The 22012-nt window shown below is 40.1% G+C and overlaps 1 protein-coding gene across 1 annotated transcript in view; it reads left to right on the top strand.

Moving 5' to 3' along the window:
- Positions 1–22012, top strand: part of PDE1C (phosphodiesterase 1C) — a 301936-nt gene that overhangs the window by 32990 nt on the left and 246934 nt on the right. Inside the window, exon 2 of the mRNA XM_058422827.1 lies at positions 4361–4532. Within this exon, the coding sequence (XP_058278810.1) occupies positions 4361–4532 (172 nt within the window). The remainder of the gene's footprint in view (positions 1–4360; positions 4533–22012) is intronic.

The following is a 22012-nucleotide window of genomic DNA, read 5'->3' as shown; positions in this document are numbered from 1 at the left end:
TGGACCCTCCATTAACAGTGGACTCCACGCAGCTAGCAGTCACCCGACCGTCCTCTCCGATGCCAAGAGCAGGAGGAGGGCACCCTCAGCTCCCACAGCCCCTGAGCCTTTCCCTCCCCCAAACTTAAGTGCTCTTCCCTCACCCTGGACACTTCTTTTGTGTGGGTCAAGTACCTTTTAAGCATCAGTATTTAGTCTCTTAGCAACTTATGGGGGGGAAAAATTCTATAGGGAAAGGGAAAAAAAAAACCAAAACAAAAACAAAACCAAAACTAAACCTAACCGCCAACAGATGGTGTGCCAAACACCTGAAGCAACTGTGCGCTAATAGGGTCCCTCAATCTGCTTTATGAGGTATTAGCTACAATGTACCATGCCTGACATGTTTCTACACTAATGCACACAGCATGAGGAACAAACAAGAGGAGGCTTTGGCCCAGTCCCAGAGATTTGATATCACTGGCATAACTCAAAAACCTGCTGGGATGAGTACTGTAATAGAAGGGTCAGAATGTATGGAGCTCACAGTTGGCAATGGCACAGTTGGAGGTATCTGTATATGAATCAAGAGATAAACAAATAATGTCATCATGTGAATATACTATAGACCTCCTAGCCTAGACAATGATACTGATGAATTATTCATTGATGCAGCAGGGGACACTTTCAAGTCAACTGTTCTTGTCCTTATAGTGGACTTCTATTTGGCCTAAATCAACTGGGAACTTAATACAGCTGGTCCAGCCCTGGCCAGAAGATTGCTAAAAGCCTGGGTGACAACTTTATGGAACAGGTCCTAAGGGAGCCAACTCAGAAAGATACCCTCTTTGATCTGATGCTTGTCAACAGAGAGGATCTCATGAGCAAAATAAGGATTGGCATACATCTTGGCCACAGTGACCACTAAGAGATTGAAATCTCGGTTGACAGGAGGAAAAGTGCCTGCAAAACTTCAAATTGACATCAGGAGAGCAGATTTTGGATTAGCTCGGGGAATTAATAAGTCAAGTGCCCTGGGAAAATGTTTTTGCAGGTGCTGAGGTCCGTCAGTGCTTGTTACTTTTTAAACATCTCCTGAGGGTACAGGGGTAGGCAATTCCCAAACTGGGAAGTCAAGCAGGCAAAGGCAGAAGGCTGGCTTGGCTGAAAAGGGATCTTGTCATGGAAGTTAGGTGAATTAGGTGAATTAGGCAAAAAAGGAAGGTGTATGTCCAGTGGAAGCAAGGTCAGGTGACATGGGAAGAATACAGAGATACTGCTTTGCCACTGTAGGGAGAAAATCTGTGTGACTCAAAGCTCAAAGTACTGTGTGCAGTTTTGGGGACTACAATATAAAAAAGACATTAAACTATCAGAGAGGTCCACAAGAATGGTGGAAAGTCTGGAGAGAAAGCCTTGGGAGAAGTGACTGAGATCACTTGGTTTGTTCCCACTAGAGAAGAGGAAACAGAGGGGAGACGTCATTGCAGTCTTCAACATCCTCATGAAGGAAGAGGAGGGGCAGGTACCCATCTCTTTACTCTTGTGACTAGTGACAGGATTTGAGGAAATGGCATGAATCTGAGTCCGGGGAGATTTAGGTTAGATATCAGGAAAAGGTTTTTTACCCAGAGGAAAAAGTGCCAGATTGGACACTGGAATAGGCTCCCTAGGAAAGCAGTCACAGTACCAAACCTCTCTGAGTTCAAGAAGTGTTTGAACAATGCTCTGAGGCACATGGTGTAATCCTTGGGACTGTCCTGTCAATGGCCATGCATTGGACTTAATGATCCTGATGGGTCCCTGACAACTAAGGATATTCTATGATTCTAAATGGCCCTACTGTTTTAGGGTGTTCCTATTTTGCTGTTAAAAATTCAGGTTAGGAAAATTGAATACACCATTCTTAAATCAAACCAGTAGTGAATAACCAGCCAGCTGGGCAACAACTAACTTCTGAGAATCCTTTTCTGTATTGGTAATTATTTAAGCACTTGTGCACAAGAATAAGTAATCTTGTACTCTGGCTTATGACAATCAGCCTTAATTTTGGTATGTTTGTTAACTCATGATAATGTGCTATGTAAGGGTAGTGGTTAAATTTCTTGAAAGGGTTTTCTTTTCCCTTTTTATGTATTTGCAGGTATGCTTAATAGAAAGCAAAGACTGTTGAGGACTATACCTAAAGCAGGTAGCCTGGTGTGTAAGTTACAGCTTGTGCCATGGGTGTGGCGACATAAAGAGCCCCAGGCAACAAGACATGACCTGGTTCAGACTATTTGCATAAAAAAGGGAATGGGGACCTGCGCCATAGTCTAGTGAGGGGAGGATGGTCAGAGTGGCCAGTCATCCGGAGACTCTTGCAGGAGCCAGTGAGGGATGAGAAGACCTCAGAATAAATAACAGCATTGAAATGGGTGCATAGACTGTAAGGATAACAAACCCAGTGATTTATTTTTGGGGATATCCACCTGGAGGCTTCAGCTGTCATAATGTTGAGCACCATGGGAGCCAGGTGTGCTATGGGAAACCTGGGGACAAGATGGTGAGGGAAATCTTCTCTGACTGTGTGATTGTGATGTATGTAATGAGTCAAGTGGGGTGCAGTCAATTCACCAGAGCCGTCCTCTGCAAAGGGACTTCAGTCCCAACAATGAAAGTCTTGGATGGTTGGAGTGTGAGTGGCTCCTGGATGGTGAGACAGAAAAAATTCCTAAACAGTTAAAGAACAACCATAACATTACAGGCCCTTGAATAATAATATTGTATTGATGTTGCATTTATTTCTGCTGTTACTATGTAGTCATTACTTGGCTTTGGACTACCTGGTGTGAGAGGTTATATTTCTAGCTATTGTACCGCAGGGCTTGGCACAGAATCTCAAGGCTCCCTGTAACTCTGAGTAAATATAGTTCTTGCACATTAGGTAGCTGCTCACATTTAAGAGCAAAGAGTATGGAGTTTTCCTGATTACCTTGGAAATTATCTGAACATAATTATGGAATGGAGAAAGTAGATGAGAATTACTGCAAATCTTCTGTCTTTGTAATATTTAGATAGTGTGAAAATAAGATATTTAAGGAAAAAAAAAAAAAAAAAAAAAAAAAAGGCACGCTGCTGGCTCCAGTCCATAGCAGCAGATATTGCTGCTTCTGACAGGATTTTTGTGATTTTTTTTCTCTTGAAGCATGGGATAACAGCTCTCCTGGTTGATTTCATCTTGTGTATTTAGTGTTGCATCAAAAAACAACCCTTAATCCATGTATTAGGTCCACTGGATAATTGATCTGAAAGCTGGGAAAATATTAGAAAATTTTACCTGTAATGTCCCTAATTAAAATCAGTTGCTGACTTCAGAGATACCCCATTTTCCAGATTTTTTTTTTAATTTTGCATATTGCTACAAAGCCCTTGGAGCCTGACTACTAGCAAGGCTGGTTTGTATTACTATTTTGGAATGTGGTAAGATTAGTGTTTGCTGCACCTCTATTGTGGGAAGTCTGAAATAATAATAAGCATTTCAGTATTTAGCTGTTCTTATTTGGTCTTCTAATTCAGTCATGTATCATTTTATAATACTTGAAAACTAGAATATGACAGAGATGTTCATTATGGGAGTATTGCTGGGATTTTCAGAAATTCCTGATTTATTCAGAAACTCTTTGGAAGTATTTGAAAATGTGCAACAGACGCTTTAAAAATTCAAGTCACGTAGTCTCTTCTCCTGCGGCAAGGTGGACATCTGACTGAAGGATGCTAGTTGTACCATGTCAGTGGAACTAGACTTATAAATAAGGGTAGATTGTATGAATGACGTGCAAGAGCCACTTGATGGTACTTATAAATAAATAAATAAATAAATAAATAAATATTAAAAAATCATAGAAATGTTTTGGCATTTGAATATATACTGTGAAAAGCTGAAGTTTTGGCAGAAAGGAAATATATTTTCTGGTACTAATCCTGCAGTGATTTTATCTATCATTAACCCACAACTAACTAATCTAAAGAATGTCAGTGATGAGTGCTGTATTGATTTGGTACTTTGTTTTTTAGCCAGTTCTTTGGCTAAAAATTAAATCAACACATATTAAGTTACAACCTAAGTGTGATGTGGAAAGGATGTTTTTTACTGAGATATGAAAGCTTCATGTTCTGTAATAAAATGTTTTTATGGGAAGCATTACAGTTTTGCATTTGGAATAGCCCTTATGTTTGTGCTTATTTCCACTTTGTACTTTTTTGCAAGTTTTCAGGGTTTATTCCCAAACTGTGGTCATGTAAAGGTAAAATTATTTCAGATCATCTTTGTTTTTCAGAATTCTGACACATTAGGCAATAAGCCTATGAATTTATTTTCCTTCTCACTCTGTTTTTTCAGGGTCTAAACCACAAAACTGCTTGTGGAACACCATTATCGGTTGGCTGACCAGCAACGTCAAGGAATGGCCAAAGCTGACCATTACCAGTGACCCTAGACCTCCTGAAGAAATTTTAGCAGATCAACTACTGCCAGTGGACAGTCCTGAGGCATTGGTAAAAACATCTTTCAGGTCTGATTGATATGAGTTTACTTCATTTATCTTTGAGAGGAGATATTTTTAAGATTAAATCTGCAGTGCAGGTTTGGTGACAGAAACAAATACCAAAAGATTCCATAATGCTGCATATCTTTGTACTGAAAAAGAGTGTAAAAAGAAATTCATAAATAATATTAACTGGATTCGCCTTTAATTTCTTACACTTCATTAGCCTCCCTAAAAGATTATTTACTAGGCAGAAAGCCTGTAACTGGTCAAAATGATATGAAGATATCTTTGAAGGTTAGTATTGTTTCATTTGAAAGTGATTTAATGATGAATAATTGCACTTTAGGTCAGAAGATGTGCTTCATTGATGCAACGGTGAGTTAGAGCTTTTCCTATTGATGTAATGTCTTCAGAACTGCCTAGCATTAATATATGAAGCGGAAGAATTCTGATCAGGGGCTTGTAAAAAAGTGATTTCTGCTATTGTAGAGTGATATATCTATGGGTTTGAAATGTGATATTTATATTGCTGTGTTTTCCACTCTTTCATTTAATGCTGTTGGTGTACAGTAGCCACATATTTCTTGGAAATGTTTTCTGAAAAATTTTCTCTCAAAGTGAGGTAAAATAGAGAAGCCTTAGGGAATAAAATGGATTTTTGACTGAAATATGAAAATCGTTGTGCCCAGAAAAAGCAAAGTGAGAAGTGAGTGGCAAATTGATTTTTCAAAATGTTTTTTGAACTTATTTTTTGGTTGTTGAAAATTTTTGCTCTACTCTTTTTTTTTTTTTTTTTTTTTTTTGTATTAAACATACCTGTGTTTAAAATAATGTCCCTTGATTTGAATAAATTTCTCTGACTACAGTGATTTTGATTATATCTGAGTCTGTTGTTACGAATAAGATGTGGTGATTGTCTCATGCAAATTAGGAGGAGTTGCTGACTATAGTCGGGAGAAGTTATGTTGGGGTTTGCAGTTCTTTTGATATGTACTTTTGTTTTTTCAGTATAGTTTTGAACCCTTTTCTGTTCTCCCTTCAATGCTCCCCTCCCCTTTTGTGATTACTGCTGGGCAGCTCTGGCTGACAGGGCTGTAAAAACCTGTGGGGGAGGGCGTGTACTTTCCCCTTGTAAGAGGCAGCAGAGAGTGTGGGAGACACTTGTTGCTGGAAGGCCTGGCAAGGTAACATCGCACCACCAATCAGGATACGAGAAGGACTCCACCAATGACAGGCATGGAAGGGCTGGTTTACAGACCTTGGGAGGAGCCAAATATACACATTTGGGCAAAGCTATGGACTGTGGGAGGTGCCAGAAGGACATATAAGGACTGCTCATTAATATTATTGAGGCTGATGCACTCTCAGTATATAAAAGTCGAAGATGCCATTTTGTGAGTCAGAGCCTCTGGTAGGCAGAGGGAGTCCTGTCCAGCTCCGAGCAATGTTCCCCACTCTCCACTTTACTTTGTAATATTAATGGGCTCTAATTAAATTTTATTTTCTCATTCCTGCCTGGGGTTTGAGTTATTTATAACACTGTGAAATTCATTTCATTCTTCATACAATTACTATTTTGAAGGTAATTTCAGGTATTTGTTCATGCTGCTTGATGTTTAAAAGCATAATACCATAAAGTGGGTTTATTCCAGTCTATATAAATAACCCTGTAATTCCACAGTGGATTTAAATTCTTTAATATTCACATTTAAATGATTCAGGACAAGGGTTTCAGAACCTGGATCCTCCTTTTATGATGGCCTATGGTATTTAACAACTTCTGAACTTTGTATCTCTGGTATTTAAATTCTATAATTTCAAGAGATCTAAGTATTTGGCAGCTTTTACTTCTGATACGAATATATGAGTAGCAGCATTCCTTACACTGCCATTGTCAAGATAATTTTAAATATTTAATGCAGCAAAATAGTGTCATGGCATTTCAAATGGTATGGCATAATAAGGACTGATGAGTTGGAAAATGTGATTTAGCAAAAGTGTTCTGCTAGTACAGTTTAAAAGGCTTTATAAACATCACAGAACCTTTGTATCATATCAATATAGATATTACTGTGTAATATGGCATTCTGGGGGGGCTTATAGATGGAGATCCAAACAATTTATTGTTACAAAATAAATAGTAAATGTCTGGTTTTCCAAAGAAACAAATACCTGTTTGTGCTTAATAGCTTTGCAGAGGAGTGGAAGAAAAGGGAATTGTCTTAGTTTGTAAAAAAAGTGTTGGCCAAGGAAGGTGGAAACCTCCCTTGGAATGGAAAATATGACCCTCTTCCATCCAAATTATTATAACTTTGAAATTAAGGGGCTTTCAGGCAAAGATACGGGAAAAGAAATAACAGTTTTCTGCTAATATTTATACATATATAACAAGACAAACAAACAACAATGGCAGCAATAACTAACAAAAACAGAAACCCAAATAACAGCCTTCTCTCAGCTGTCAAGCACTTTCCCCTTTGTTGCAATCTGGTTTAAACTCAGAAAAGCAAAGAAAACTAAGTCTCTCTGTATGAACCAGAAAGAACTTGGAAGGTTCAAAATATACCCAAAAACGAGATTAAAACCAAACAAGGTGTCATAGTTTTGATTTTATCTCGGGTGGAAACGCCAATTAATGTAGTGGTTTTACATTCACTAAATTTTGGTCATGGTACTTACTCTTTCTGTGGGAAAGAGACTAGGAGAAAAAACAAAGCAGGCTTAACCTTAAAATGAACAAATAGTTTATTAACATACACTAAAAGAATAGAAAAACAGAAAAGTTGGGAAAAAAACCTAAAATGGAATGAAACTTCAAAAACACTCTTCCCTCCCCTTACAAACTATTCACTTTCTTGCAAAACAACATAAAGAGACAAAACTTGTAATTTTCAGTCAGTTTCACTATCTAATAATAATCTTTCATCAATTCATTAGGGGAAGAGTATCCTTTTGAGTTATGGATCCTACTGATAACTTAGAACAGTTCTTTTGTGGGTTTTAAACTGTCACAAAAACAACCGCCCAGAGAAACTTGCTTTTGTGACCCTCCCAGGAGCAGTTTCCCAAGCTGCTGATGGGTCATGGGTCTTAGACTTTTGCACATTGGGGTGTCACCTTTTAAAGTTGAATAACTCCAAAGCAAAGGATTCTTCACTTCAAGGTACAGAGATATCTTCTCACTTCTTCACTGGCGCAGGGGGCTTCTCATCTTTATCTCTGTTCAGGCATCTTATAGGATATTACTTAGTCCATCACAAACACTTTTGGTCAAATTCACACACAAATTAAAACAATCATCTCCCCAAATGCATATCTTTTCCATGATTTAAAGGAATGATCTAAATATAGAGTTCATTTCCTTGGCTCAAGTAAGAATAGAACAACCAACTCTTTAACCTCCTGTCCTAATAGTCTTTTCACTCTTGCTCTACTGAATGCATGCTGTTGTTCTTTATGTTCACTCTGTCCTTTCTTACTCTCTCAGAGAAGTTCACTCTTTAGAATTTTTAAAAGTGTAATAATAGGATAAAAGAAGGACAATATTTCCAGCAGTAGGGTTCTTTTGACAAATGGCTAAAGAGCACAAAAAAACTTAAAATCATGTTCTCTATATATGGTTACATTGCTGGGGTTATATACATATTAATTAGCTTATACTTTATTGAAACGTTCCCGACAGCTTTTGATGTTGCAGGGGCTCTACATGTTTAGGTTTTCATCTTGATTTCTCTATATGACATCTCAAGATCAAGTCAATAAACTTTTTCTTTCTCATGACTTCATCCCTGTTGTTTCATACTTTTCTGATAAGAGGAGTTAACGAGGTCTTCCCCAGTCTCTCCAGTGTTCTGTCTTGTGTCACTGTTATCACTTGGACAGGTCAGTCAGTGGATGGCTTTACACTGTTCTTAGTTACACAAAGGCCTTTTCACAGCTTATGTTTTACTAAGGTTTATAGTACAATACGTTCATCACACTATTATTTCTATAAGTGATACATAGGTAATTACACTCCTATTTCTATGAGCAATACAGTACATACTTAAACTGATAGATTAGATTATATTAACAGGCAATTAAAAAGAGTTATAATTTGTACCGTATCTGAATACTTATGATCAATAACAATATGCAAAAGCTAATACATAAATGTGAAAGCTAATGTTATCTGATTATTTTTAACAGTAGGAGAAGACAGCAAGAGATGGAACCCTCCAGTGGTGGCAAGTTCTTCCCACAGCAACTGCTAATATGGGGAACTTATAACTAAATTTGAGACAGAGAAAATATAGCAAGGGTGCCTGGCATTTGACCAAGAGCACAATGTATTAACAGAGAAATTTTCCTTAAAAGCACCAGTCTGTTACATATTAGTTTCAAATCCCCCCAGCAGATCAATCTTCTCTCTCTGGCTCCAGTGGGTCTCCTAAATTCCTTCTTTGGGGCTTTGGTCACTGTTATCCTCACCTGGTACTGATTATCTTCTCATTCTTTGGGCCTCTAAACAAGGAAACATGATATCAAAGTTTGGAAGACGGTCAAAAGGACAAAAGAGCATGTGCAAGGAGACAAAATGAAAAGTTCAACTCAGGGGATGACTATGTACTTCATACCCAAAGACCCCCAGACAACCAGGCAAGTGATTAATAAGGAGCAGTGCGCAGCTGCAAATAGGCGTGGAACTAATTTTAATATGAAGCGGGGACAGGCAGGGTTAGAAAATGAATATGTATTAGGCTTATCGTATAACCATAGTTTGTAGAGATAAAAAGGTTGAAACAAACCTCCAAAGTGTGCATGTCTTTGAGGAGTTATCCCCATGCACCTCAGTGCTGAATAAATTCATACCTACTCTCGTAACTACTCTGTGAGTTATAGAGTCTTCTCTCCGCATATCAAATTTAAACAGATTATAATTTGCTGTGTAATCAAGTGTGTTAAAAACAGATAGATCTTTACCATAGAAAAACCAAACCTTGCCCATTTATTTAAGATTGATAAGCATAAACCAGTACTCAAAAAACTGGAAAAAGATGAATTTATAGTTTAGACTATGCCCAGGAGCCTTGGAGGACAGGAAGAGATTGTGAAAAATACCAATCACTTGTTTTTAAAATTCTGAAAGTTTAATAGTAAGTGTAATAGACTATGAACACGAAGAAAAGTTCCAATAGGAATTTATTACATTACAGCAGGCAAAGCAAAGGCAAATACAGCGCTGGACGGCAGGGGAGTCTCGCTCCACCAACTGCCGTGAATTGGTAGATTTTTCAGTCTTGCTTTTATCTTGCTTCTTTCCTCCGATGATGTATGTGTGACGTGTTGCTGGGAGGGTCTCTTTCTGTCCCTCGGTGGTCGCAGAGATGAAGGCTGTAGTTGTAAGCTGGAATTCCTGAAACTTAAAGCTGATTAAGCAAGTAGAGAAGGAATGAGCAAGAGTCTGTTTGCTTATCAGCTTAGATAGTGACATAGTAACTTCTTGTTATCTTGAGTTATTTGATCTTCAGTGAACAAAAAAATAGTTAATGTTTATCACAGTAAGTAAGATGGTTATAAAAATAGAATTAGAGTAAAAAATTGAACAATTAGGGTTAAGACAATACGAGAAAATAAAAACAAAGTAATAGACGTCTGGGTGCCTCCCCGAGCAAAAAAGCTCCGGAGAAGGACCCCTGTGAACAAAGGATTATCTCTTAAAAGCAATAGCCTGTTGAATATTCATACACTTCATGCATGATGCATAAATTCCATTCAAACAAAGAATTGTCTCTGGTTAGTATCACTTTTTTTCCTTCAATCTCTATGGCGTCTTCAGGGCTGAGCAAGGCAGGAGAAGTTGGTCTCTTCTGATAAGGAAGTAGTAAATTCTTTTTTCTCTGAAAGATTTACATTTTCCTGTGGTTGGTACATAAAAACTACATTTTAACTACAAAACTACATTTAGCATACTATCAAAATATTAATACAACAATAACAATCAATACAACATAATACATATAGAAAATACCCTGTGTAGAGACATATAATATGTGTGAAAAGTGCATATTGTATGGCTCTATGCAAGATATTTATATATATATTTACATTTTTTATATATATAATATGTGTGAAAAGTGCATGTTATATGGATCTATGCAAAATATTTATATATATATTTACATATTATATATACATATAATATGTGTGAAAAGTGCATATTATATGGCTCTACACAAGATATTTATATATATATTTACATATTATATATATAAAAATATGTGTGAAAAGTGCATATTATATAGCTCTATGCAAGATATTTACTATATGTATTATGTTGTATTGACTGTTAATGTTGTATTAATATTTTGATAGTATGGTAAATGTAGTTTTGTAGTTAAAAAGTAGTTTTTATGTACCAACCACAGGAAACCTGACTTATTAGAGAAATATGGGTATTGATCTAGTATCAATACCCAACTGTGATGGACAAAAACTCTCTAACAGTTTAAAGTTAGAAAGTGTATGTTTATTACGGCTGGGCAGCATGCGGGATATTTCCCTAATTCGCACTGCGAAATTCACAGGTAATTACAAAGCCTTTTATTTACAAAAGTGTGGAATACCCAAAATACAAATACATATTCATACTCCTGTTGTTGCCCAACGAAGAGAAACACAAACCACAAAGTAGTTTATGTGGTGCTTTATTCGGGCCCGGGGACCTGGGGACTAGCGTCCCAAATCAGAATCCCACCGACCCTCATTTTCTTACAGGTTTTATACTATTTCTTACAGATTACATCATCAACGTACGTACTATACATGACATTTCAGTTTAACATTAATCTTCTAATTTCTATAGGCTATACTTCTCCTTATCCCGTTCCCACAACACCTGCTTCCCTATCTTTATTTACACAAAAGGCTCCCACCATAAATTCTATTCTTCTTTGACCACCGTGATCACCTAACCGCGACGTCTTGGTCCGTTCCTCATGCTTCGTTTGTCAGCACATTCTTTCCTTGTACTTCTCCTAGCAACATGGTTAATTTCCAACAAGTCCCCCCCTCTTGAGCATTCTTCAATTCCGTTGCAAGGATGCTCAATTTCTTAGGTTTGAGTCTCAACTACACGAGGTTGTATCACTTCTCTTCGGGTAACTGCTTGTATTACCCTTTTGGTGTGAGCCCCTTCTTTCAGAATCATTCCTAAAAGACATCTATATACAATGATCACTACAATTATCATGATTACAAACATTATTACATATTGTACTATAGATGATACCCAACCGGAAACCTGGATCCCTAAGGAGCTCAACAGGGCTCCTACCCAATTATGCTCAGCATCTTTTTGTATCTCCTTTGTTTTGGATTCTATTTGTTCTAATTGATCTATATCTTTTTCTATTTCCTCCGTCACGTTTGGGATGTGCACGCAGCAATGGTCTACTCTGTTTCTTAAGTATCCACAAACCCCATGTTCCTTAAGTAGCAGCAAATCTAATGCCATTCTATTTTGTAATGTCATTCTAGTAGTCGCTTGCAGCTGAAGATTCAAGTCTCTAAAACCTTTTTTAGTTGTAGCTGCAAGCCTCTCCGTCTGTCCTAATAATCGGTACAACATCACCCTGTTTCTGTAAGATGATATAGGGGCAAACAGTGATTCTAACATCCATCCTACTTTTACTCCATTATCAGGTTCATGCCAATCTCCCTGAATCGAAGCATCATCTTCTATCTCCCTTTTCTTTCTGCTTACCAATTCCTTTTCTTGCAGCTTAGAAGTTTTCCAGAATGGGCATAAGGTAGGAACCCCTAATGTAATTTGTGTAACTGCACCATCTATGGGCATGTGCGTAGTCCATAATCCATGTCCCATAACCCAAACTAAATTTCCTGGACTTCTGACCGTATTCGTTTTGCAATCCCAGGGTTCTTTTTCTTTCTTTGCAAGGGTGTGATTATATCCTCTACATTCACATCCCCACTGCAACAGCACTCGCACTGGTTCAAGTCCAATCTGCACTAGTGGAATGTCACAGGTTAGTATCTGTGTACAATTCCATAACTCCATCATCTCCACTTTTTTCCTATATTGTTCTTTGAATAACGACTTCTGCCCAAAATCTTGATTCTTTTTCCCTTCCCACATTATGCACCAATTCACTTTCCCTAGGTAACTATAAGTTTCTAACAGACTAGGTCCCTAGATTGTTTTCTACTCCTCCATTGTCATTGTCTCAGTGGTATTCTGACATACTTCTTCTATCTTCTTTCTCTTATTCTGAACTCAGATCTTATCGCATGGCTCGGACACCTTTCCAATCACCAAACAATTTCCCTTAAGCTTGGATCCTCTATCCATCCATAATATCCTGGTATTAAGCTTGGGATCCTCTATCCACTGATAATATCCTGGTATTTGCTGACAATTTTGCTTACTAATCTTTCTTTGTAACATACAAACCTCTACCCAGTCTAAAATCTCCTCAGACACTATTTCACAGTTCCAGGTCACATTCGCGGTGGCACTTGGCATCTCCCTTATGGGTATAATTCCCCACGGGATCGGGTCTCCAGCCGCTTGAGGAAGAGGCAGGCAGGCTGTTATTGAAGTTGTATTTTGCATTCTTCCAAAGTCTCGAATTAGTCCTACTATTAAATTTTCCTGTCCTTCTCTTATTTTTAGGGTTTGATTTCTCTCTGGGACCTGTCTGGTAACTCGTATGTCCCTTACTCTTAACGTTACCTGACTGTGACCCCACCAATTATCTCGGGCTATCCAACACCAATATTCTCCTTCGTCATCCCCTTTCTGTACATTAGTAATTAGCAATGCTATTTCCTTTCTCCCTGCCATGATTTTATACTTTGATCCCGGCCTAATCCTTGTTTCATGCCACCACCCATACTCAGTGTAATTTTGTGATATTGTACAATGTAAAGCAATATTTTCCCTTTCTACTGCTAAGATTGTTCTTTCAGTTGCTCCTATTCCCTGATCCGGGTTTATTCTAGCGACCACTTCCCGAAGTCTAAACCCTCCATCCCATCCACACTTAACTATACACAGATAATTCCCTGCCATAGTTGTTGAAGCAAAAGATGTGATATTATACCACCCGACCCCTTCAGACTCTTTCTTCCACTCACTACTTCCTTCCTTCAATTGATCCCATTCCATCTCTCTCTCTTTCCACCAGCTAATCCTTATTCCTCTTTTGCAATTATTCTTCAAGGTGTATTGACAACTAATTCTCAATGGCGGGCCCAACCAAATATCCTGGCTTGTTCTCACGGGTGTTACTATTACCAAACCTGCACTGGTATAGTTTTCATTTATAATTTCTAACTCGAAATCCCTATAATCAAAACTATCTTTTATCCATACTATACAGGTGTATCTACCTTCTCCAGAAGTTGTGATTTTAGGAATCCTTAAGGTAGTGTTTCCTGATTGCTGATGGTCATCCCAAAGTGTCATTATTTCTTTACTTACGATGTCAAGGCCTTTTCTCTATCTTACATTAATTTCATGGGATCCAGCTTTCTGGTTGTCAGAAAACAAACAGGTTAATTCAACATTTCCACTTTCCGGTACTAAGACTAAAGGGTCTGGTACATGAATTATAACTGCTGAGGCTACTAACTGACAAACAATCAGTATCAAGATGATCAGGGCTTTGTTCGGAATACCATCCGGGTGTCCGTTATTGGCTGCACCTCCCATCTCATTGGTACCTTCTTCACCCTGGTGTAGTGTATCCAGTTATCAATCCCAGCGACCTTGACGGCGGTATACGTGGTCATCAGCACTTGGTAGGGGCTATTCTATGACTCCTTCAGAGGCTCCACGCTCCAATTTTTCACGTACACATGGTCTCCCGGTGAGATGTCATGAACTGGGTTCTCTAGTGGTAGCGGGCGGTTCCACTGCAAGGCTCCCCGTACAGCTGCAAGAGTCTTATTCAAAGATAACACATAATTTAATAATACCTGGTCTCCTGTTAAATGGGGGTCCCCCTGATAGGTTACAGCATGATAAGCTTTACCATACAATACTTCTTACGAACTGACTCCTATCCTCTCCCTGGGTTTTATTCGGATGCGCAATAATGCTATTGGCAGAGCTTGGGGCCACTGAACTTTGGCTTCCTGGCAAATCTTTTTCAACTGATTTTTCAATGTTTGATTCATCCCTTCTACCTGGCCACTAGACTGCGGTCTCCACGGAGTGTGTAAATCCCATCTAATCCCTAATGCCTTGGCTACACCTTGAATGATTCTTGCCACAAAATGCGGTCCCCTATCTGATGACATTCCTAACGGGATTCTAAACTGGGGGATTATCTCTTTCAAAAGGGTTTTAACCACTTCTTTTGCCTGATTCGTGTGACAGGGAAACACCTCCGGCTATCCTGAAAAGGTACATACATACACTAAAAGGTATTTATTACCTTGGGCTTTAGGCAGCTCCGAAAAGTCTATTTGCCAGTAGTCTCCAGGCTGTGGGCCTACCTTTAACCCTCCCATTTGAACCTGTTTTCGCACTATGGGATTATTTTTCACACAAGTGGGACAGGTTGCATTAACCCGCTTTGCCATTGTTAACATCTGATTAGAGATTACCTCATTCTTTAAAAATTTTACCAAGGCCTCCGCTCCCCAGTGGCACTTGTAATGTTCAGTCTCCAAGATTGCTCGCATTATCTTCGCAGGTACTACTACCTGCCCGGTTGCTGTTACATACCACCCTTTGTCATTCTTCTGAGCTTTCACCAGGTGGGCCAACTTCACGTCATCTGGTAGGTATGGAGGCTCATCTTTCATGTAGGAATCCGCCGGATTTCCCTTAGCTGGAATAAGAGCTGATTGAGTCTTTATTTCTTTCGCTACTCTTTTAGCCGTCTTATCCGCCAATTGGTTACCTTGGTATATCTTTCCATCTTCTCTTCGGTGTCCTGGCACATGCATTACTGCCACTGCCTCGGGTTCTCTTACAGCCTCTAACAGGAGTAGGATCTCGTCCCTATGTTTTATTGTTGACCCTTGAGACGTTAACAATCCCCGCTCTTTCCACAGAGCTCCATGTACATGCACCATCCCAAAGGCATATTTTGAATCAGTCCAAACATTGACCCTCTTTCCTTTGCTCAATTCGAGGGCTCGAGTTAAGGCTCTAATTTCTGCTTTTTGAGCCGAGGTTCCAGGGGGAAGAGCCTTTGCTTCTATTACTTGAAGAGTTGTGACTACCGCATAACCCGCATACCTGGTGCCGTTCTCGACAAAACTGGACCCGTCGGTGAACAACTCCCAGTCTGGGCTATTGATCGGTGCATCCTTCAAATCTTCTCTGCTTGCATAGACCTGCTCAATTATCTCCACACAGTCATGGACGAGTTCCCCTTCCTCTCGGTCCGACCTGAGGAATTCTGCTGGGTTTAAATGGGGGGTTATTTTCAGTTCTATATCATCTTGTTCCCGCAGCAACGCCTGATATTGCAACAGGCGGCTGGATGAGAGCCAGTGACCTCCTTTTTGCTCTAAGACTGCAATTACCATATGGGGCACATATACTTCCAGCTTCCTTCCCAAAGTCAGCTTCCTTGCTTCTTGTATTAGCAGCACCGTTGCCGCTACCGCTCGCAGGCATCCTGGCCAGCCGGCACTAACGGTGTCCAATTGTTTAGAGAAATACCCCACAGGCCGCTTCCATGGCCCTATTTTCTGTGTTAGTACCCCTAATGCCAATCTGTGTCTTTCAGTAACATATAGCTGGAAATCTTTGCTCAAATCTGGCAATCCCAGTGCAGGGGCTTCCTTTAAGGCCTGCTTTAGTTCTAGGAAGGCTTTTTCCTGTGCACGTCCCCAAGTCCAATGCACTTCTTTGAGGGCCTCATATAGGGGCCGTGCCAGCAGTCCAAAGTTCAGAATCCACAGCCAACACCACCCTACCATTCCAAGAAAGAATCGGAGTTCCTGATGGTTTCGGGGGATGGGTATGGCGCAGATAGCCGCTATGCAGTTAGTCCCTAATTTCCGTACCCCCTTAGAGATTTCACACCCCAAATAGACAACTTTTGTTCTTACCAGCTGTGCTTTGTCTCGCGAAACTCGATATCCTCCTTGTCCCAGCATGTTCAGAAGGCTTATAGTTAATTGGGAGCAGATGTCTCGTTCCGTAGCTGCTAGGAAAATATCATCCACATATTGGAGAACCACATAGAACATGCTTGGTACTGTTACCTGGGTTGTCTTCCACTCTTCTAGTTCCCGAGCTAATTGGTTTCCAAAAATGGTAGGGGAGTTCTTGAATCCCTGTGGTAGTCGGCTCCAAGTCAGCTGCCTTCTTCGTCCCGTGTCTGGATTTTCCCATTCGAATGCAAAATATTTCCTACTTTCAAGTGCCAGTGGGATGCAGAAAAAAGGCATCTTTTAAATCAATCACAGTAAACCATTCAAATTTCTCTGATACAGATGTCAACAAGGTATAAGGATTAGCAACTACGGGATGAATATCTTTGGTTATCTCATTTATTGCTCTTAAATCCTGCACTAACCTATACTTTCCATTAGGCTTTTTAACTGGAAAAAGAGGAGTATTATATTTGGATTCACATTCCTGCAAAATGCCTAAATTTAGGTATTGATCAATAATTGGGGCTATCTCTCGCCTGACTTCAGGTTTGATTGCATACTGCTTCAGTCGTACTGGTTCTTTCCCCTCTTTTAGTTCTACTACTACTGGCTGTGCTGCCTTTGACTTTCTGGGGGTCCCAGTTTCCCATACCCAGGGAACTACAGCTTGCTCAATTTCTTCTCTAATGGGTTGGGGCTCTACCTCCTTAATAATGAACATTTTACCAATATTTTCTTCCGGAATTTCTAACTTGACCCTACCTCCTTCAAAAATAATTCTGGCCTGTAACATTGACAGTAGGTCTCGTCCTATCAATGATTCAGGGCTATTTGGCATGTACAAAAATTGATGATCAAATTCCTTTCCCCCAAACTTTATATCTACTGGCCGAAGAAATGCCCTTTCTTCAATTTTTCCAGTAACCCCCACTACTTGTATCTTTGTGTCACTTAATGACCCTACCCGTGTATTAATTGCAGAATATGTGGCACCTGTATCTATTCTAAATTCTAGCGGTTCTCCCTCTACTTCCATGATAACCTTGAGATCCCGGTCTAGTCAGCTCTGATTCGGATATTCTCCCATTACCAGCGCCTGGGCGACCTCTGCCGACAAATTCCCAAACTGTCTCGGAATTCCAATCCCACTATTCAATGGGCACTCATTTTTCCAATGTCCCTTATTTTTACAAAGGGCGCATTGGTCATATCCCAGTCTCACCTGGCCCCCGCCACGACCCCTACCAAATCCTCCTCTGCCTCGAGCACGCCCCCTCCCATTACCTCTCCCCACAGCTTGCTGGAGTACTGCCAACATGCTAGCTTGTTGCTTCCTGACCGATTCCTTTTCCCGATTGTTATAGACCTTCCAGGCAACTTCTAACAATTTTTCTAAATTACGGGTATCCTCACCTTCTAACTTCTGCAATTTCTTTCTAATATCCTCCTGGGACTGCCCCATAAAGATTAATGCCAATTGTAACCTTCCCGCTTCCCCCTCTACTTCTAAACTAGTATACCATCTCGCAGTTTCCTTCAATCGTTCTAAGAAAGCAGAAGGGGATTCATTCTTTTCTTGTTTCACTGAATAAAGTTTGGACCAATTTACCGTCTTTGGAATGCCTGTTCTAACTCCTTCAATTAACAATTCCTGGTATCCCTTCAATGCTTGGTGTCCCCGTGCTGTATTGGGGTCCCATTCAGGGTCTTCCCTTGGTACTAATTCATTCAGAGTTCCATCCACCACCCGCAACCTTATCATTTCTCTCGCCTTTTCCATCATAGCCCGCAACACCATTTCATTTTCAGTAGAGTCCATCAAGGTATCTAATAAAACCTGTAAATCATTCCAATCAGGGTTCTGAGTTTTTATTACCATTTTTACTACCCTGGCCGTACGGTCAGGATCCTCCCTATAAGATCCTGCAGATTGCTTCCAGATCATCAGGTCATTTGGGGAAAACGGAACTTTCACCATTACTCAATCTCCCTGGGGTCCCACCGCCTCTCTCAGCGGGGCCATTACGTGTGTTCCCCACTCCCGGCCCCCTTTCTTAGAGACTAGGTGACCCCTTGTTCGTTTAGATATCGGGGTATGCCGTTTACTCTTGCCATCCCCTTTTTCCCTTGTTTCCCCACCCTCTTCTCCCTCTTCTTCCAAAGCGGTTTCAGGTGGGGGAGCGCTAGGGGAGACCAGTAGGGATACATCCTCCTCAGGGTCTTTATATTTAACTAGATAGTACGCCTTTTGATCCCGATTCTTGCAACCCCGACACTTCTCATTTGCCACAGTTAGAACCATTATTCCACATTCCTTCTGCCAATCTGTTCTCCGTCCCAAGTAATAAAACAGATCCAAATATGGTATCTCTTCCCATTTACCATTATCCTGTAAATAATGCGTCATTGGAGTAATAATATCATGATTCAGCGCCCCATTCCTAGGCCACTGCATTCCCGCGGTGTCATATTGTGGCCAAACATGATTACAAAAATCAATCAACTTATCTTTAGCTAATTCTTGACCAAAATTCCCTTCTTTCCCTTTCCTTATTAAACAACCCAGTGGTGAGTCCTCCGGGATTTCAATCCCTGTCGAGGACGTTTTAAACCCTTTAAATGGCATCTTTTGCCACCTTATGTCCTTTACCACCTTATATCCTGCTAGCAGGTATTGATCCTACTCAACTTTCGTCGAGATTTACGGTCAATTTTTTTTCCACCAACCTGGGACGTCCAAGCCCAACCGTGCGAATCGTAGGTCCGTCTTAATCGGCAGGCGTCTAAAATCCTTTAAGAATAAAGCACCTTTTGGGCTTACCTCGTAGTTGTCTGACAGGCGCGGGGTCGGGCACGGGTTGATGTCTCCCCAGAAATCACCTGGTGCCGGCATGGAGTAGATCACCTCGCGAACTGCCCCAGCAACCTTCGGAGTCCTGCCGCGGTCGCCAGAAAACTGTTGCCCAACGAAGAGAAACACAAACCACAAAGTAGTTTATGCGGTGCTTTATTCGGGCCCGGGGGCCCGGGGACTAGCGTCCCAAATCAGAATCCCACCGACCCTCATTTTCTTACAGGTTTTATACTATTTCTTACAGATTACATCATCAACGTACGTGCTATACATGACATTTCAATTTAACATTAATCTTCTAATTTCTATAGGCTATACTTCTCCTTATCCCGTTCCCACAACACCTGCTTCCCTATCTTTATTTACACAAAAGGCTCCCACCATAAATTCTATTCTTCTTTGACCACCGTGATCACCTAACCGCGACATCTTGGTCCGTTCCTCATGCTTCGTTTGTCAGCACATTCTTTCCTTGTGCTTCTCCTAGCAACATGGTTAATTTCCAACACTGTCACCTCCCATTTCTCGCTTTGTATGCTAATTGGCAAAAAGGCTATTAAGCATGCGTACTTTGTCTCCTAAAATGAGTTGGGGGTCTATTCTGGGGAGGGGTCACCCAAAATGAGGAAGTAAGATGAGACTTCCTCATCCTGACCTTTCTACCTTTTCAATGCATTCATGACAAATGAATCCTTGGTAGAACTTATAGTTTCCTGTGTTCAATGGGTCCTTTAAGCAGGAAATCTGCAGCTATCTAATGTCCTATTTACCACATTTTGTTTTTCATTACAAGCACGACTACATAAACATAAACCTGACAAGCAATGAGTGACAAGATCCGGGGTAGCTTATCTAAGATACGGCTTCTGTTAACTGCGAACAAAGATTACCTATCTACTTCAGCTAGTTCAGCAACTTATTATCTTAACCTTCCTAAAAATCCTTAGTTCCTCAAAATTAACGTCTCAAAACATAAATTTTTCAGAGAAAAAGAATTTATGACATCCTTATCAGAAGAGACCAACTTCTCCTGCCTTGCTCAGCCCCAAAGATGCCACAGAGATTAAAGGAAAAAAGTGACACTAACCAGAGAGAATTCTTTGTTTGAATGGAATTTATGCATCATGTATGAAATGTATGAATATTCAACAGGCTATTTCTTTTAAAAGATAATCCTTTGTTAACGGGTGTCCTTCTTCAGAGCTCTTTTGCTCGGGGAGGCACCCAGACGTCTATTACTTTGTTTTTACTGTCTCGTGTTGTCCTATCCCTAACTGTTCAATTTTTTATTACTCTAATTCTATTTTTATAACCATTTTTTTTACTATTAAATTTTTAAAATTTTAAAACGATTGGCGTTTTTCACAAGACCAAGAGACTGCACAAAAACTGGGTTCATCCAGCAGACACCTGAGGAAGACTACTTTACTTCATCCAGCGACATTGCCTGAGACCACCAGGAAAGAATGCACAAGTGCAGACCGACAAAAAGTGATTAACAATGGAAGCAAGAGTAAATGGGGAATAAGTTCTGAATATGCATAGGCGATGTTGAAACTTTCATAAATATGTATGAATTTAAGTGTATTTGAACACAGTGCCAGCTCTGTTCAGTGAGCATGTCTTTGGTGGAGCTATCCCCCATGCTCCAGGAGCCAAGTAAAGCCTACCTACTTTATAACCTTTGTTTGTCGAGTCTTTGTTCGCTTCACTGTGGCCTGTCTCCTCTTTGATCCTGAGTGATAGAGAGGGGAGCCAAGCCCAGCCCCTTACACCCCAGCCAAAATCTCCCAGCTTCTTCCCCTTCCCAAGAGAATGACCCTCAGCAATGAGAGTACAGCCAACTGCACCCCTCCCCCCACCTTGGCCATTTCTTTTGTCTCTTAAGTATCTCTCGTTACTGTCTCTTAGCAACAAATGGGACAAAATTCCCTGAGAAAGAAAAAAAAAGGAAACATCCTAACCTCCACCAAAGAGTACATTGCAATTATTGTCTAAATAAAAGCAAAAGTGCTGCAGTGTTTTTATTTGGTTTTATTTGGTTTTATTTGATTAATTGAGGTCTTCTTTGTGTCATGAGCTTTAAGTGCTTCCTTGACTACTGTGTCTGAATGCCTGTGATTGCCTGGTAGGCAGGGGCTTTCCTTTTTTCTTATTTACTGGACATTAAGGGAAGATTTTGCTGCTCTAGTGCCTTTCGGGGAAAGAAATGTGTTTTGCAAGTTGTCCAGTATAACATGTCTTAGGTATCTGGCGACTGAATCGTGGCGTAGGGATGGGTGTGGTATTGAGCTTAGATGAACTAGTTTCACAGAAAGAAGAACCAAGCTGAAACATGAGATTAGAAACTAGAGGATATTAATCGTAGAAATTAGAAGATATTTATTAAGAATAGGTATTCAGATGATGTGTATTGCTTAATGCTTGCTGCTCATTCTACTGTATTTGTTGCCTAAGGAGGGAAGAGACAGGACTATGTGCAAGAGCAATAAGGAGTGTTATAGAGGATACATAGCCAATTTAATAT

Source organism: Hirundo rustica, chromosome 1 (assembly GCF_015227805.2).
Source record: "Hirundo rustica isolate bHirRus1 chromosome 1, bHirRus1.pri.v3, whole genome shotgun sequence".
Lineage (NCBI taxonomy): Eukaryota > Metazoa > Chordata > Aves > Passeriformes > Hirundinidae > Hirundo > Hirundo rustica.
Note: the sequence above shows the minus strand (reverse complement) of the source record. Positions and strands in the feature narration are given on the sequence as shown.